The sequence below is a fragment of the Bos taurus genome, chromosome 1 (assembly GCF_002263795.3).
Source record: "Bos taurus isolate L1 Dominette 01449 registration number 42190680 breed Hereford chromosome 1, ARS-UCD2.0, whole genome shotgun sequence".
NCBI lineage: Eukaryota > Metazoa > Chordata > Mammalia > Artiodactyla > Bovidae > Bos > Bos taurus.
This window is the reverse complement of record NC_037328.1, coordinates 82,132,601-82,151,633: the sequence shown is the minus strand read 5'-3', so window position 1 is coordinate 82,151,633 and position 19,033 is coordinate 82,132,601. Positions and strand designations below refer to the sequence as shown.

Below are 19,033 nucleotides of genomic sequence, written 5' to 3'. Positions count from 1 at the left end.
TCTGAATAACCTCAAGTCAGCCTCCCTGTTTCCTTCTCTGTAAAAGGATAATGCTACCTCTCAGAATTTAAAGATTAAATGAGAAACGATTTAAGTGCCTACCACTGAGCCTGACACATATCAAATACTCAGTAAATTATAACTGGCATTAAAACACAAGTTTCCCCCAACTCCTAGTCTAATGTCCTTTCACTTTGTTATGCTACTGATATTATTGTCCATTCAGCAAATATTTCTTTGTAGTAGATAATGAGCAAAGAAGCAGACTACAGAGATGAGAAATAACATCCATGTTCTCAAGGACCTCAGCCATTAGTGGAAGAGGTAGACAGGTGCCCTGACAGTTACCTTGCAGCTTGACACATGCCATGCAGGGTGATGGGGTGCTGCCTTGTTTTGAAATTACTAACCTCATTTAGTACAGCTCTTATATCCTTTAGGTACAGAGTCCAATTAAGAAACTTGAGAAATGGTTAGCTGCTCCCCTACAATCTTGTTACTAGATTATAATGAAAGCAAATCCAACCGTACTTAAAGACATTTATTAAATTAATATCTCGAAAACATTTTATCCAGACTATTAATACATATTTTGAATACCTTTTATTTTAGCAACGAGAGACCATTTCTACTATTTAACATTCTGATTATCAAGCCATTAATTTTACCAAAGGAAAATTTTTCTGGTGTTTTCTGAGCTAATGAGCAAAGTCATAGGTGTTAGTCCATATATGAACAGCTAAAAGGCTTTTAGGAGCCTCCTTTGGAAATTCATGTGTTGCCGTCTCTGAAATGTGGATTCTTGGTTAGGGCCACTGACCACCCTGACTTGAAGCCCTAACTTAACAGCACGTACTTAATATCTCACTGGGTTACAGTGTTTAGAAAAACTTTAAAATGTACATCATAACAGGTGCTTCTCCCAGACTAAGAGAAGAGATCAGGGAAGGCTTCCCAGTGGAGGTAGAGCTTAATCCAGCCTGGAAACAAGGGAAAAGGTGGTATTGGCAGATACAGGTGAACACAACACATTTCAGGAAATGGGGGCTGTTCTGCTTATCTTAAATCTGGGAGCTTGCAGCAGCCCAGTGAAATAAACAAGAGTCCAGGTGACAGAGCGCAGCCTGTGAAGTTTGCTTTTCATCTCAAGGATAAGTGCTCCCCTCAAACATGAGGTTTGAGGCAGAAAGGACCAACTAGAGGAAACAAAATCCTAAGCCTGTGCTATGCTAATGGAGTGAGGGGGTGAGGTAGATTCAAGTCTTAGCCTTTTTTGTCCCCCTACAATGGCACCCCACTCCAGTACTGTTGCCCAGAAAATCCCATGGATGGAGGAGCCTGGTGGGCTGCAGTCCATGGGGTCGCACAGAGTCGGCCACGACTGAAGCGACTTGCCAGTGGCAGTGGCAGTACACCCTTTTGACACCCTAAGTCTTAAGTTAGGCGTCCTTCCTTTTTTGAGCTCTCAGAGTACCCTGAACTTGTGTCTACCAACATGCTTACCTGGCTGTGTTGACATTGCCTCTTTGCTTATATGTATCCCCAACTAGACCCTCCACCTCAGAGGGCAGGGCCCACAGCAGTTGTGTTTCTTGTTCCTCTAAGTGTAGAACAGAGTATGCAGTTGCTCAGGAGTTGTTTCATGGATGAGAGAGATGTAAGATTCCACAGACTTCATAGTTGTTTTGGGGGCTCAAGGGGGAAGAGGAAGTTTCTGCTGAATAACTCTAGAAGGAACCAGTGAAACATCATTGCTGTCCTGGGCTTGTGTTCCCAGCATGGTCAGCTCCTTACTGTTTGAGCTCAGTCAGCAACACTCTGACACGATCAGTGTGAGGCTCAGCGTTACTGAGCCTTGTTACTTCCCTAGTTCGGAACGTGTATCTGTGTTTGTTTGTGCATATCTGTGTATCCTGGTTGTCATCTTGGATCTGCAGTCACTCTTCCCAAAGCTGCACTGACAGATGGGAGCACCAGCAGTATCTGTTGAACAGTGTGACTGCCAGAGTGACATGTGTAAGAAACACAAAAGAGCAGCAGTGTTCTTGATTTGAGCCAAAGCTTTTTTCTGTTGACCAGTAACCACAGGAAGTGTTTGGTGACTCTGCTGTCAGTGTTGGCCCTGCCAAGAGCCACATTCAAGTGCTGAGGAGCCGGGAGCTGTGTTGGCTCAGGGTGGGTATCTCGTGGAGGAGTCATTCTATTCTGCTGCCGTGTCAGGACCTGGCAGATTCCATGAGCATTTCGTATTTTAGAAATTCCTTTGGAAAGCTCCGGATTAGAAATACTTATCATGTGTAATAATTTATCTATAGTGCTTAAAATTTGTATACCATATTTTTTGTATATAAAATTTCTTCTTAATGCGCTCTAACTGATAAGTTCAATAAAAAAAAGTAGGAAGACGCATATACTTTCCTAGGACTTCTGTATCTTGAATGTATCTTGATCTTGGATGACTAGAAATTTGAAAATTAGATACATTTTCCTTAGATAGAAATTGTCATAGAGTTCATTGCAATAAACTCCATAGCATAGATCAAGATTGGAGGTACTGTTGGTGTTTGAGGTGGATTAAAGAAGTGTAGAGAGTTAGTGGAAGGCAGCATTAAAAACTTCTTAGCCATAATGCATCATTTCTTCACTACACTAGAAACACCAACCAGAACTTGTGTGGCAAAGTTGACATTGCTGTTCACTCACTCAGTCGTGTCCAACTCTTTGCAACCCCATGGACTGCAGCACACCAGACTTCCCTGTCCTTCACTATCTCCCAGAATTTGCTCAGACTCATGTCTGTTGAGTCGATGATGCCATCCAGCCACCTCATTCTTTGTTACCCCCTCCTCCTCCCATCTTCTGTCTTTCCCAGCATCAGGATCTTTTCCAATGAGTTGGCTCTTCGCATCCAGTGGACAAAGTATTGGAGCTTCAGCATCAATCATTCCAATGAATATTTAGAATGAACAATGGCATTGTTACATGCATAATAATCAGAGAAAGCAGTTTTGTCTTATTCTTGATTACAAAAGCATGGTTACACTCTCTGAGCCATCCCTGTTTTAGACGAGCTTTCTCTGCTGTTGTGGAAGCATCAGGGGCTGGGTACTCTGGCTGGTGGAGCCCACTAGTTAGGGGTACACTCAGTGTTCTCTTCTTCCAGTTAGGGAGGAAACTGGGAGTGGCAGAGTGGGACGCCTTTCTAATAGTTCTGGGTACATTCAGCAGATATTCAATAAGCCTATAATGTGCCAGGCTCTTAACTACACAAGTTAATGGTGACTGAACTGGTGGATTTAATAGCCAAGCCTCCCAGAAATTGGTGCACAATTTCACACGTAATATCAGAATTTAGAGCTGACTTTTTTTCTGAAATGTTCTGGTGAGGCAGAATTTTTATAGATGATTCCAAGTCTTGCCAGTCATGTCAGGAATGTAGATGACTGTATTTGCTCATGATTTTTATTAAATTATGGAGTGGGAAGTTTTTTTTTATGGAAAAAGCCTCATAGAACCACTGTTTCCATAGCAACAGGAAAAGCTGGCTGCTTTAACTGACCAGCCCAAGAATGATAGTTTCACAAAAGTCAAAGCAACACAAAAGGAGAAAGTGCTGAGAGACAGATGCAACAGTTCCTAGCTGTTGTGTGGTGATGGCTTAAATAAGAATTCATTTGCCTTCTTTATTTAATTGAAGTGCAGTTGATCTACAGTATTATATAGGTTGTTGTCGTTGTTGTTGAGCCACCAAGTCGTGTCCAACTCTTCACAACCCCATGGACTGTAGCACGCCAAGTTTCCCTGTCCCTCACCATCTCCCCCAGGTTCATGTCCATTGAATCGGTGATGCCAGCCAACTATCTCATCCTCTGTCACCCTCTTCTCCTTCTGCCTTCAGTCTGTCCCAGCATCAGGGTCTTTTCCAGTGAGTCAATAAGCTACAGGTATACAATATAGTGATTCACAATTTTTAAAGGTTATAGTCCATTTATAGTTATTATAAAATATTGGCTATATTCCCTGTGTTGTACAATGTATCCTTGTAGCTTATTTTGTATATAATGGTTTGTCCCTCCCACTCCCCTCCCCTTGTATTTCCTGTCCCCACTGGTAACCACTAGTTTGTTCTGTCTGAGAGTCTGTTTCTTTTCTCTGAGACATTCACTAGTTTGTTGTATTTTTTAAATTCTGCATATAGGTGATACCACATACTATTTGTCTTTCTCTATCTGATTTATTTCACTTAGCATAATACCTTCCACATCCATGTATGTTGCTGCAAGTAGTAAAATTTCATTCTTTTTTATGGCTGAGTAGAATTCCATTGTACATATATACATCTTCTTTATTCTTTCATCTGTTGATGGATACTTAGGTTGCTTCCAGTTTTTTTTTTTTTGTAATTGTAAATAATCCTTCTATGAATATTAGGGTGCGTGTATCTTTTCAAATTAGTGTTTTGAGGGTTTTTTTGGATATATACCCAGGAGTGGAATTTCTGGATTATGTAGTAGTTTTATTTTTAGTTTAATAAGAAACCTCCATACTGTTTTCCACAGTGGCTGCACAATTGACATTCCCATCAACAGTATACGAGGGTTCCCTTCTCTCTACATTGTTGCCAACATTTATTTTTTTGTGTTTTTAATCCTGAGTTACATGAACTATTTATTTTGGATATTAACCTCTTATCAGTCATATCATTTGCAATTCCTTTTCTCATTCAGTAGGTTGGCTTTTTTGTTGATGGTTTCCTTCACTATGCAAAAGCTTTTAAGTTTAATTAGGTCCTGTTTGTTTATTTTTCCTTCTGTCTCCATTACTCTAGGAAATGGATCTAATGGATCCAAAAAATACTGCCACAATTTATGTCAAAGAGTGTTCTTCCTGTGTCTTTCTCTAGGAGTTTTATGATTTTAGGTCTTACATTTAGGTCTTTAATTTGAGTTTATTTTTGTGTATGGTGTTACAGAATGTTCTAATTTCACGTGTAACTGTCCGTTTTTCCCCACACCACTTGAAGAGATTGTCCTTTCTCCATTGTATATTCTTGCATGCTTTGTTGTAGATTACTGACCATAAGTGCATGGATTTCTTTCTGAACTTTATTCTGTTCCATTGATCTGTGTATTGGTTTTTGTGCCAATACCATACTGTTCTGATTGCTGTAACTTTGGAGTATAAGCTAAAGTCATTGGCCTTTTTGTGCCTCACCCTTAACTCTCCTGCAAAGGTGTGACTCCTCACGAACAACAAAGTGATAGCCCTTGTTGTATGCTGCCTCTTTCCTTAAAGTATTTGTCTTAGAAAAACTTAGATGCACATTATATCCAGATGTGACTTCCATGCCTCTATTGATTTAACAAACAGAGCAACCAGGGGATGTGATTTGATCTTTGTTTTTGCATAGACAGAATAGAAGATCTCAGCAGGCCAAAGGACCTCTTTATGCTGATGTGAAGAAGCTGAGGTGCAGTCGCCTTCAGATATCTGGAGGGTGCTGATTTGGAAGTTAGAAGTGTTGTTTGTATTGGGTTGGCCAAAAATTTTGTTTAGGCTGAACTACTGGGTTGGCCAAAAACTTCTTTTGGGTTTCCTGAATGAAATTTTTGGCCAACCCAATTCAAAGGATGCTTCTGACTTCCAAATTTTTGGCCAACCCAGTAAGTAGTTCAGAGGACAGACTAGTACTTAAGGGTAAATACTGCGTAAATGATGATGTTGGTTTAGTATGAGAATTTTCTTACATTACCTATTACCAGAGGTATGCAGGCAGTGGCAGCATGTCTGTCTCTCAAAGCTTCTATAGATGTATTCTTGCTCTGGGTGAGAGGGTGGACTGGTTGATTTTTAGATCTTTTGGAAGGTTAAGATCTTATGAGTCTGTAGTTGCATTAAGCAAGTGGCATGCTCGTTAATATGCTGAATGATTTTAGTTAGACCCTAACACCTAGTCTGAATTAATAGAATATGTTGTCTATCAAAGAAAAACAAATTTGGACTTAGATAAAAAGAGACTTCATTCAAAAGAATTACTGCCATAAGGGGAGGGAGCTATTACAATAGAAGGGAGGAAGCTATTACCATAGGGGGAACATTTGACCAAAGGATCTGCAAGGGTCTCAAAGATCAGGCAGAAAGGAAATTTCTTTTGTAAAGGCAGGTAAACAAGTCTGGGAAGGACCAGATATGGGGGAGTAGGTGGCAGAATCAGACAGTGATCAAGAAATGTCTTTCCTTGATGTCAGCTGATTCTCAGATGATATCATTAAGGAGAGGTTGTATGCTGGCTTGAGCAGAGGGTGGGTCAGAAGCTTGAGAGGAGAGAAGCCTAGCTAACATTTGGTCATCAGTTGGCAAGCATTTTGTTCTAATCAATCAGTGAGGACAGGCACGTCAGCTAATCTTTTTTGAGGCAAAGAATGGAAACTTGGTAGGTGTGTGTCTGGCTTTGTCATATGTAAGCCTGAGGACTAGCTAGGTCTTCTCTGAGTCTTATGGGGAGGGGTGGTTCTTTGTGTTCTGGAAAACAGGTTAAGGGGAATTTCCTTATCTGACTGTTTGCCAGGAGTTCATGGCTCAGGTAAAGTTTGACATGGTCATGGATCTGACTGTTGCTACCATGTTCTTTCCTATTCTTATTTATTTACTTAATGTGTTGTTGATTTACAGTGTTGGTTAAATTTTTTTGTGCAGCAGAGTGACTCAATTATATACATATATACATTCCTTTTCATTCTGGTTTATCCCAGGATATTGAATGGAATGCCATGTGCTATATAATAGGACATTGTTTATCCATTCTGTATGTTATAGTTTGCGTCTACCAATCCCAGACTCCTAGTCCATCCCCCTTCTGCCCCTCTCCCCCTTGGCAGCCACAAGTCTGTTCTCTTTTTGAGTCTGTTTCTGTTTTGTAGATAGGTTCCTTTTTGCCATATTTTAGATTCCACATAAAAGTGATATCATGTATTTGTCTTTCTGACTTCACTTAGTATGATGATTACTAATTGCATCCATGTTGTTGCAGATGGCATTATTTTGTTCTTTTTTTATGGCTGAATAGTATTCCATTGTATATATGCACCACATCTTATTTATCAATTCATCTGTCAGTGGACATTTAGGTTGTTTCCATGTCTTGGGTATTGTGAATGGTGTTGCTGTGATCATACGGGTGCATCTTTTTTTTTTAGTTTTATTTTTTGAACTGACTTCTTTTATATTGGGGTATAGCTGACCAACAACGTTGTGATAGTTTAGGTGAACAATGAAGAGCCTCAGCCATACATGTACATGTACCCATTCTCCTCCAAACCCCCCTCCCATTAAGGCCGCCACATAACATTGAGCAGAGGTCCATGTGCTGTTCAGTAGGTCCTTGTTGGTTATCCATTTTACATATAGCAGTGTGTACGTGACCATCCCAAACTACCTAACTATCCCTTTCCTGGCAACCATAAGATCGTTTTGTAAGTCTTTGAGTCTCTTTCTGTTTTGTTAAGTTCATTTGTATCATTTCTAAAAGGTATTGTTTTTCTACATTCTCCTTCTGCTATTTCATTGTTAGTGTAAAGAAATGCAACCAATTTCTGGATGTTAATCTTGTGCCCTGCTGTGTTGCTGAATTCATTTATCAGTTCTAGTAGTTTTTGTGTGGAGTCTCTAAGATTTTTTATATACAGTATCATTTCATCTGCAGACAGTGACAGTTCTACTTCCTCCTCCAATTTGAATATGAACAATGATATGTCAACAAATTTGACGACCTAGAAGAAATAGACAACTTTCTAGAAACACACAGTCCATAAAAACTGAAAAAAAAAGAAATAGATGATTTGAACAGACCAATCACTAGAAGTGAAATAGAATCTGTAATTTAAAAACAAACAACCAAAAAAAACTCCCTGCAAACTAAAGTTCAGAACCAGGGCTTCACAGGCAAATTCTACCCAACATACAAAGAACTTTTACTGATCCTTCTCAGACTCTTCCAAAAGATTGAAGAGGAGGGAGCACTCCCAAAGCCACCATCACCCTAATACCAAAACCAAAGATACCACCAAAAAAGAAAATTACAGGCCAGTACCTTTCATAGTGAATATAGATGCAAAAATTCACAGCAAAATTTTAGTTAGCCACATCTGTGATCTAAAGATCATACACAGTGACCAAGTGGGATTCATCCCAAGTTCACAAGGATAGTTCAGCATATGCAAATTAATGTGATATACTACATTAACAAAAGAAAAGACAAGAACCACACAGTCATCTCAATAAATGCAAAAAAAAAAAAAAAACCCATTGGACAGAATTCAACATCTTTTCATGATAAGTCTTACCAAAATGGATACAGAGCGAATGCATCTCAACTAATTAAAAGCTATTTATGACAAACCCACAGCCAATGTAATCCTCAACAGTGAAAAGCTGAAAGCGTTCCCACTAAAATCTGAAATAAGATAAGGATGCCCACTCTCAGTCCACTTCTGTTCAATACAGTATTGGAAGTCCTAGCCACAGCAATGAGACAAGAAAAAGATACCCAAATTGGAAGGGAAGAGGTAAACTGCATGTATAAACTGCATGTCACTATATGCAGATGACATGATATTATATATAGAAAACCTTCATTCTTTTCCATGATTATGACCTGAAGTCCGTGACCTCGGCTTTCTGAAACCTGCCTATTAGTCCTCAGGTAGAAAGAGAGAATGTCAATGAGAAACAGGTACTAAGAAGGACAGCGGTGGGCATTTGTTTATGACACTAATCCTTCTCTACTATAATAGTATGTATCTTCTGGCTTGAAAAGTGAGACTAGCCAAGGGTCTCAGGGGATCTCAGAATTCTTACTCAATGTGCAGATCCCATTCCTCACCCATTTCTTTTGCATTAAGTTAATATTTTCTAATGTAGCATTTTGATTAATGTGTTTTTTTTTAAATTAATAAACTTTGTTAGAGCAGTTTCAGGTTTATGGAAAATATGCAGTTACCATATATCCCCTTACCCCAATTTTCCCTGTTATTAACCTCTAGCATTTCTGTGGTATATGTATTACACTTAATAAGCCACCATTATTATTAGCTAAAATCAAAAGTTTACACTACAGTCATATGTACAGTTTACATCACCTAATCATCATTCCCTCCCTCCCTGCAAAGTTCTGGCAGCTGCTGTGCTTTTTTGTTTGTGTTTGTTTTTAACTGTCTACATAGTTTTTTCTTTTCCAGAATGTCCTATTGTTGGACAGTGTGCAGCCTTTTCCTTCTCTAGATTCTGTTTCTATAAATTGAACTGGAAGCACATTAACTTTTTTAGCAGCCATTTGGTAAGGATGATTCAACTATGTTTGATAGCAAACTCCTGATTCTGTTCACACATGCTGCTGGTCCTGCCCTATGTAAATAAATCAGTTTCTAGAGTCAAAACAGGGCTTTTCTTGCATTGTTTCAGTTTATAACCTTTGGGAGTCGTGTATTTTCATACCATGCATGTTGGCCTGTTTTATGTTTATCCAAGCCATGGATAAAATATTTGTACTGAACAAAGCCACGAATAGAGCGGTGTAGCTGATCATGAGACACCTAGTCATGTTTATTAGTCACCATACTTTGGCAGTTGAAGGTTAATGGATGTGATTTTTCAGCTTCTTAATGTGACACCTTAATATTCTGCTTCTTGGTTATTAACAGTTGATACGATTGTTTCCACTGAGTAGAATCCAGTCCTATGAAAGCATATACGTATGTGAGACCACCTCAGAGCCAGTGGTGTTTCTTTATTCTGTCTTTGGTCCCCTCTCAGTATATGGAAGTATATAATAAGTAGTGCTTATCAAACAAGTAATGCCATCATGTCTACCATCTCCTTGGAACTGTGGACCCTACTGCAGCTCAGAGTATTGAGCAGCTTACAGAAGGGCCTTTCCCCTCCAACAGTATTCCTGATGAAGCTTTTCAGCCTTGCTAAAATACATGGCAGAGATCTTCTTTTCTCTTCAGCATGTCTGACAGAGCAGCCAACGGCTTATTGTTGTGCATTAAAAACAACTCAGTAGGCCATTCTTAATTGCACTCTGGAGTCTATGACCTTTACAAATAGGTGATATTTCAACAAACAGCAGAGCTTTGCAGTTTGAATTGCTTTAATGTACGTGATGTTCCTGAGTGGCTGATATACTGTTACCTAGAGTACAGCCTTCTGTCTGGACCACTGTCCCAAATCAGTTACTGTGTCACCCCTGAAAGCTCCCAGTCCTTTCATGGAATATCATAACATGGAATCGAGTATGTACAGCCAACAGTGAGAAATCTTTGGTTAAAGGAGGAGAAGATGAAGAGTGGGTATTTACTTAATATGGTGTGTTCTGTCTGACAGGTCACTGCTTTGGGACTTTTGTGGTTTTTGTTGTTTTCTATAATGGCGCCCCACTCCAGTACTCTTGCCTGGAAAATCCCATGGACGGAGGAGCCTGGTAGGCTGCAGTCCATGGGGTCGTGAAGAGTCGGACACGACTGAGCGACTTCACTTTCACTTTTCACTTTCATGCATTGGAGAAGGAAATGGCAACCCACTCCAGTGTTCTTGCCTGGAGAATCTCAGGGACGGGGGAGCCTGGTGGGCTGCCATCTATGGGGTCGCACAGAGTGGGATATGACTGAAGCAACTTAGCAGCAGCAGCATACATATCCCACAGGCATTCTAGTTGTGATTCTGTTTTGACATGAATACGTTTTAGCCCCCAGGTTTTGTGGTGAAATAGCTGTTAATGGTAGCTATTATTCCAGACACAGCATTTTCTTAAAGAAGAGACCCCACTCTAAATGGTTGAGTCACATAACTTTTTCCTTTATTGATTGATTCAGTTAAGGCTACCTTTTTATGGAACTACACAGGGCAATTCATATCTGTCTCCAGCAACTTCACTGCACTGTGCGAAAGAAAATGAAATTCTACAGAGATTTCTTTGCAGTCGTTAGGAAGAAGAAATTCTCTAATTCCCTGTGTTTTGCTTTTAGCTGTGAGAAGTCTTCTTCAACAGTGCCAATCGTCTTTCCCTACTCTTCCCATTTGCTTCAGTAGTGCTCTGATTCCCCAGTCAGTGTACCTGTCTACTTCCAAGAATCTCTTCACTGACCCACTGCCTCTGTCTCCTAGAGCTCCAGTGCCCCCTGCTCCACCTCTTCTATGCTGAGAAAACTTCAGTTGCTCCTTGGTGCTAACAAAGTTAAGTCTGAATAAGTTTAGATTGACAGTTTAGGCCATTGATGCACACCAGTCCACACTTTGTCCTCATCTTCTCTTCTTTTCCTTCTTCTTTAACTAAAGGAAATTTCTCACTTTCTTAAGCATAATGAATCCCATGTCCACGTATTTGCTCTTCCTCTCCTTTCTGTAGTCTGGAATGTCGTTCCTTCCCTCCCCTCACAAGTGATGCCTTGTTTTTAACCTCCAGCTCAAATTCTGCTTCATTCGAAAAATATTTATCGAGTACCTTCTGTACAGCCAGGCACCGGTCTGTGTACAAGGGGATCCTGCAGGGAACAAAGCCAAGTCTCTGCCTTCACAGAGCTCACATTCAGCTGACAGAGGGGAAATATTAAAGATATATGGTGTGTTATATTCTGAAAAGGCTATGGAGGAAAAACACAATGAGGGAGATAAAAAGGAAGATTGCATTTTTAAATGGAGTAGTCATCGAAGGTTGATAGCTAACGTTTTCTACCTGAAAAAAGTTGAAGGTTCAGTCATGGAGCTTCCCTGATAGTTCAGTTGGTAAAGAATCTGCCTGCAGTGTGGGAGACCTGGGTTGGGAAGATTGGAGAAGGGAAAGGCTACCCACTCCAGTATTCTGGCCTGGAGAATTTCATGGGGTCACAAAAAGTCAGACACACCTGAGCAACTTGCACTTTCACTCATGTGAGCCTGAGTGGAAAGAGCATTCCAGTCAGAAGCAATAGCAGATGCAGTGGTCTGGATGCAGGAGAGTGCCAGTGTGACCTGGGAACAACACAGAGGCCACTCTGCCTGGGATACCGTGTTGTGGCTGTGGTGGCAAACATTTGGAGAGGTTTTCTTCCTCAATTTCTAGTTCACTGAGAAATCAATTGAGAATATGAAGGAAGTAAGGAATGTTTGGAGTTTGGAGAGAGAGGAAAACCTGTACCATAGTGGCAGAGTGAATAGGCCAGGGAGATAATCAGGAAACCCACTTGCAGTTCATAATATGGAATTTAAATGTCTTTGACGTCTTCCTTTGAATTCTTACAGCAGTTGTTACTCATACTTCATTTGGTACTTGGCATAAACTACTGTCTATCGTTTTCAGTGTCTGGCCTAACTTTCTAACTTGTTATTTGTTGTGGCCTTTTTTTTTTTTTTAATATGTTATACCCCACCTGTCTCCTCAACTGCTTTGAGGTAATTTTCAATATGCAAACAGCAGAAAAGGACAAAAATAATGGAGAGTGTCAGAACAAAATGAAAATATACTTGAGTAGAATTTAGTTATAGCTGAAAAGCATTCAGAGAGGAGGAATCTTGAATGAAAAAATTTTAACCTCCACTATCTAAAACAGGGAGTCACAAAGAGTTGGACATGACCAAGAGACTGAACTGAATCTGAAACAGGACAGTTTGTTGAAATACAGTGAAACCCACCTTCTCATTGCCTCAATTGTTACCCCACACATCCACCTTGATTCCCAGGATAAAAGTTTTACATGTACCCAATATATTCAGTCAGTTCAGGTTGTTCAGTCGTGTCCGACTCTTTGCGACCCCATGGACTGCAGCACGCCAGGCTTCCCTGTCCATCACCAACTCCCAGAGCTTGCTCAAATTCATGTCCATCAAGATGGTGATGCCATCCAACCATCTCATCCTCTCTCGTCCCCTTCTCCTCCCTTCAACCTTTCCCAGCATCACGGTCTTTTCCAGTGAATCAGTTCTTCGCATCAGGTGGCCTAAGTATTGGAGCTTCAGCTTCAGCATCAGTCCTTCCAATGAATATTCAGGACTGATTTCCTTTAGGATTGAATGGTCTGATCTCCTTGCAGTCCAAGGGACTCTCAAGAGTCTTCTCCAGCATCATAATTTGAAAGTATCAACTATTTGGCATTCACCCTTCTTTATGGTCCAGTTGTCACATCCATATATGACTACTGGAAAAACCATAGCTTTGACTATATGAGCCTTTGTCAGCAAAATGATGTCTCTGCTCTTTAATACACTGTCTAGGGTTGTCTCTCACAACTTTCCTTCCAAGGAGCAAGCATCTTGAATTTCATGGCCGTAGTCACCCTCTGCAGTGATTTTGCCACTTTTCCCCCTTCTGTTTGTCCTGAAGTATTGGGACCAGATTCTTTGATCTTAGTTTTTTGAATGTTGAGTTTCAAACCAGCTGTTCCTCTCTCCTCTTTCACCCTCATCAAAAGGTTCCTCTTTACTTTCTGTCATTAGAGTGGTATCATCTGCATATCTGAGACTGTTGATATGTCTCCCAGCAGTCTTGATTCCAGCTTGTGATTCATCCAACCTGGCATTTTGCATGATGTATTCTGCATGTAAGTTGAATAAGCAGGGTGACAAAATACAGCCTTGACATACTCCTTTCCCAATTTTGAACCAGTCTGTTGTTCAATGTCTGGTTCTAACTGTTGTTTCTTGACCTGCATACAGGTTTTTCAGAAGACAGGTAAGGTGCTTTGGTATTCCCATCTCTTGAAGAATTTTCTACAGTTTGTTGTGATCCACACAGTCAAAGGCTTTAAGGTAGTCAGTGAAGCAGAAGTAGATGTTTTTCTGGAATTCCCTTGCTTTTTCTATGATCCAGCAGATGTTGGCAGTTTGATCTCTGGTTCCTCTGTCTTTTCTAAATCCAGCTTGTACATCTGGAAGTTCTTGGTTCATGTACTGTTGAAGCCTAGCTTGAAGGATTTTGAGCATTACCTTGCTAGCATATGAAATGAGCACGGTAGTTTGAACATTCTTTGGCATTGCTCTTCTTTGGAATTGGAATGAAAACTGACCTTTTCCAGTCCTGTGGCCACTGTTGAGTTTTCCAAATTTGCTGGCATATTGAGTGCTGCAGTTTAACAGCTTCATCTTTTAGGCTTTGAAATAACTTAGCTGGAATTCCATCACCTCCACTAACTTTGTTTGTAATAATGCTTCCTAAGGCCCACTTGACTTCACATTCCAGGATGTCTGGCTCTAGGTGAGTGATCACACCATTGTGGTTGTCTGGGTCATTAAGACCTTTTTCATATAGTTCTCTGTATTCTTGCCGCCTCTTCTTAGTATCTTCTGCTTCTGTTAGGCCCATACTGTTTCTGTCCTTTATTGTGCCCATCTTTGCATGAAACATTCCCTTGGTATCTCTGTAATTTTCTTGAAGTGATCTCTAGTCTTTCCCATTCTATTGTTTTCCGCTATTTCTTTGCCTTATTCACTTAGGACAACTTTTCTTATCTCTCCTTGCTATTCTTTGGAACTCTGCATTCAGATGACTATATCATTCCTTTTCTCCTTTGCCTTTCTCTTCTCTTTTCTCAGTTATTTGTAAAGCCTCCTCAGACAGCCGTTTGCCTTGTTGAATTTCTTCTTCTCAGGAATGGTTTTGATCACTGCCTCCTGTACAGTGTTACAGACCTCCATCCATAGTTCTTCAGGCAATCACTCTATCAGATCTAATCTCTTGAATCTATTTGTCACTTCCACTGTGTAATCATAAATGACTTGATTTAGGTCATACTAGATACATTACTGTTGTGGATTTCTGATGGAATTCTGTTGAGGTCAAAGAACATACACTGTATGATATAAATCTTTGAAAAGTCATTGAGACTTTTTTATGGCCAAGCATATAGTTCCTCAATGTGAACATTATTCATGTGAACATTATTCAATGAACATTATTCATTCAAAAGTGTAATCTACAGTTGTTGGGTATAATTCTTATAAATTTCAATTAAGTGAAAACAGTCGTTAGTGCTCTTTATATCTTCTGTATGCTTACTGATTTTTTTTGTCTAGTTATCTTATTATTGATAATTACTGAAGAGTGTTAAAAGTCTCCAACTATAATTGTTGACTTATCTGTCTCCTTTTCCTTTTTCTTTTTTTGATTTATCTGTATTTTGCTTTCCTGTTCCTTTTTCCTTGTTTTCTTTGGGGCTGTTTGGGTATTTTTTAGTATTTTGGTTGATTCTTCTGTTGTTATCTTTTTGCTGGTTGCTGTAGGAATTGCAGACTACATGTTTACATTATTGCAATCTGATTAGAGTTAATATTTTACTACTTAACACAAAATATAGGAACCTTGCAATGCTAGAGATTCATTTACTAATCTCCCATCATTTAATTCTTTTTATGGTTTCCATTTCTCTAGTGAGGTTCTCTTGTATATTGAGTTGTTAGGGCTATCCTTTCCTTTAAATCTTTAAGCATATTTATATGTTTTAAATTCCTTGTCTGCTAACCCAGTATTTGTCATCTCTGAGTCTGTTTCTATCAACTTCTTTCCCAGTTAGAAGTCCTGTTCCACATATCTGGAAACTTTTGATTCTATCCTCATCATTGTGGATGATGTGCTATCATCTGGATTTTGTTGTCTTCCTTTAGAGACTTTTGAGTTTTGTTTGATAGGTTATTAATTTACTGTTAAATCAGCTACATATTTTTGAGGCTTGCTTTTAACCTTTGTTTGGCCAGATCTAGAATATCCCTGATCCTAATACATGGCTTTTTTCTTTTGGTCTCAGTGGACACCCAGGTGTTTATCAAGGCCTTTTCACCTTAGAAGTTAGTATCCCATGTCTTCCAGCACTCCGTACCCTCCAGAAGCTCCATTTATCTCACAGCTGTTGAGAGCTGCTCCCCAGCAGTTTTTCTCTGACAGGCCTCTGGAGTCTTGCCTGCATATGTGCAGCTGAGTAATCGGTCAGAAGCTTCACTTACTTTACTTTGTGCTTAGTCCTGTCCGACTCTTGGTGACCCTCTGCTTAAGGGGACTCCTATATAGAGTCCTAGAGCTCCTTCTCAATTCAGCTTCCTCCTTTTCAAAATTCTACCCATGTCCCAGCCCCAGACTCCTGTCTCTAGTTCTTCGACTCAGCAAGACTGCCACTTTCCCCTTGGCCTCTCCTTCCCTGTGCTGCAGTCCAGAAAGTGCATCCAGGTAGAACCCCAGGGCAGTCACAGGACACCTGTGGTGGATCTCCCTTCTGGCAAGGATTGCAGTCCAACTCTGCCTTTTGTCCCAAATTTGGAAATAACTGATATATTTATATTTATATTTATATTTATATTTATATTTATATATGGCTGATTTTGTACCTACTAATGTTGGGAGAGCTACTCTGGTTCAGCAGTATTACTTTATAATGGCAAGATTTGGAAGTCTCCAGTTTGCTGGGGTTTTTTTTCTTTTCAGTTAAAATAGCTTAATATAGTACCTTTTCTTAACCTTCTTCTTCTCACTTCACTTCCTACCCTCCATCTCCCAATAACCAAGATCTAAAAGGAGAAATGGTCCACAATCTCTTTCTCTCTTGGCAGACAGCAAATTGGTGTCTAAAAGAAATAGGGTACATCCACAGTGCACAGGCGTTTTTTTTCCTTAGGTTTGTAATTAACTTGTTAACTTGAATTGGGTTTGGCTATGTAATGTTAGGGTTAAACTTGCTTTTCCAGTTGACTCTTTACTCCTCTTGTTATCAAGTAATCATTTTATCCAGTTAAAATGGGCAGGAATACTGGAATTTAAAATGTGTCAGCAATCAGGACTCTGATAGGAAATCATTAAGGACCCTGCCCTCGGAAGAGAGCTTTGTCCTAATTGCTACTCCACAGCAGCATCCATCAAGATAATCGTTTGACTTTCCTCTTAAGTAGACAGTAATCAGTTAGATAATCAAAGGGTAGGAAGCCTTAATTACATATATGAATTCCCTGTTTTGATTTTTTAATAAGACAGAGGGGGATTTCTGACTGACAGAAAATGCCATCCCACTCAGGAGCTTTTCTTTGTAACTTAGATCAGATCAGATCAGTCGCTCAGTCGTGTCCAACTCTTTGCGACTCCATGAATTGCAGCACGCCAGGCCTCCCTGTCCATCACCAACTCCCGGGGTTCACTCAGACTCACGTCTTTTGAGTCAGTGATGCCATCCAGCCATCTCATCCTCTGTCATCCTCTTCTCCTCTTGCCCCCAATCCCTCCCAGCATCAGAGTCTTTTCCAGTGAGTCAACCCTTCGCATGAGGTGGCTAAAGTACTGGAGTTTCAGCTTTAGCATCATTCCTTCCAAAGAAATCCCAGGGCTGATCTCCTTCAGAATGGACTGGTTGGATCTCCTTGCAGTCCAGGGGACTCTCAAGAATTTTCTCCAACACCACAGTTCAAAAGCATCAATTCTTCGGCGCTCAGCCTTCTTCACAGTCCAACTCTCACATCCATACATGACCACAGGAAAAACCATAGCCTTGACTAGATGAACCTTTGTTGGCAAAGTAATGTCTCTGCTTTTGAATATGCTATCTAGGTTGGTCATAACTTTCCTTCCAAGGAGCAAGCGTCTTTTAATTTCATGCCTGCAGCCACCATCTGCAGTGATTTTGGAGCCCAGAAAAATAAAGTCTGACATTGTTTCCACTGTTTCCCCATCTATTTCCCATGAAGTGATGGGACCGGATGCCATGGTCTTAGTTTTCTGAATGTTGAGCTTTAAGCCAACTTTTTCACTCTCCACTTTCACTTTCATCAAGAGGCTTTTGAGTTCCTCTTCACTTTGTGCCATAAGGGTGGTGTCATCTGCATATCTGAAGTTATTGATATTTCTCCCGGCAATCTTGATTCCAGCTTGTGTTTCTTCCAGTCCAGTGTTTCTCATGATGTACTCTGCATATAAGTTAAATAAGCAGGGTGACAATATACAGCCTTGACGTACTCCTTTTCCTATTTGGAACCAGTCTATTGTTCCATGTCCAGTTCTAACTGTTGCCTCCTAACCTGCATAAAAATTTCTCAAGAGGCAGATCAGGTGGTCTGGTATTCCCATCTCTTGAAGAATTTTACACAGTTTATTGTGATCCACACAGTCAAAGGCTTTGGCATAGTCAATAAAGCAGAAATAGATATTTTTCTGGAACTCTCTTGCTTTTTCGACGATCCAGCGGATGTTGGCAATTTGATCTCTGGTTCCTCTGCCTTTTCTAAAACCAGCTTGAACATCAGGAAGTTCACAGTTCACATATTGCTGAAGCCTGCTTGGAGAATTTTGAGCATTACTTTACTAGCGTGTGAGATGAGTGCAACTGTGCGGAAGGTTGAGCATTCTTTGGCATTGCCTTTCTTTGGGATTGGAATGAAAACTGACCTTTTCCAGTCCTGTGGCCACTGCTGAGTTTTCCAAATTTACTGGCATATTGAGTACAGCACTTTCACAGCATCATCTTTCAGGATTTGAAATAGCTCAACTGGAATTCCATCACCTCCACTAGCTTTGTTCGTAGTGATGCTTTCTAAGGCCCACTTGACTTCACATTCCAGGATGTCTGGCTCTAGGTCAGTGATCACACCATTGTGATTATCTGGGTTGTGAAGATCTTTTTTGTACAGTTCTTCTGTGTATTCTTGCCATCTCTTCTTAATATCTTCTGCTTCTGTTAGGTCTATACCATTTCTCTGCTTCCCATAAAAATAAGTCTTTCCGGATCCTTTTAGATTTTCTTTTCCTGACAGAAAGAAAAAGCAAGAATGGAGGGACCATAATATACCATGTAGCAGGAATGAAGGTTTGCATAGGACGTGCCCCTGGAAAGGAAGGAGGTTGGGGTCCCAGCCTAGTTGTCATCCACGGCATTTCCTGGTACTTTCATTTTCCATTTCTAGTTACCAATGGTCCTGGTCTGTGTCCTGACATCTCTGGATAATGCCGACTCTAGATAATGCCTCCATGACATGGGGGTGGCGACACCCAGCAATTATTTTTTAATGTGTTTGGGAGTCTGAGCTTTCCATTACA

At 40.2% G+C, this 19,033-nt stretch overlaps 1 protein-coding gene across 6 annotated transcripts in view; it reads left to right on the top strand.

Annotated features, from left to right (window-relative positions):
• The window catches only part of VPS8 (VPS8 subunit of CORVET complex), a 291,024-nt gene that overhangs the window by 255,116 nt on the left and 16,875 nt on the right, over positions 1-19,033 (top strand). The window contains exon 46 of one of the 6 annotated variants that reach the window (XM_059888314.1): positions 2,080-2,177. The exons of the other annotated variants lie outside the window; for them this stretch is intronic. Within the exon in view, the coding sequence (XP_059744297.1) occupies positions 2,080-2,082 (3 nt within the window). The 3' untranslated portion in view covers positions 2,083-2,177. Of the gene's footprint in view, positions 1-2,079; positions 2,178-19,033 lie in introns of those variants that run through there. 6 annotated transcript variants of the gene reach the window in all.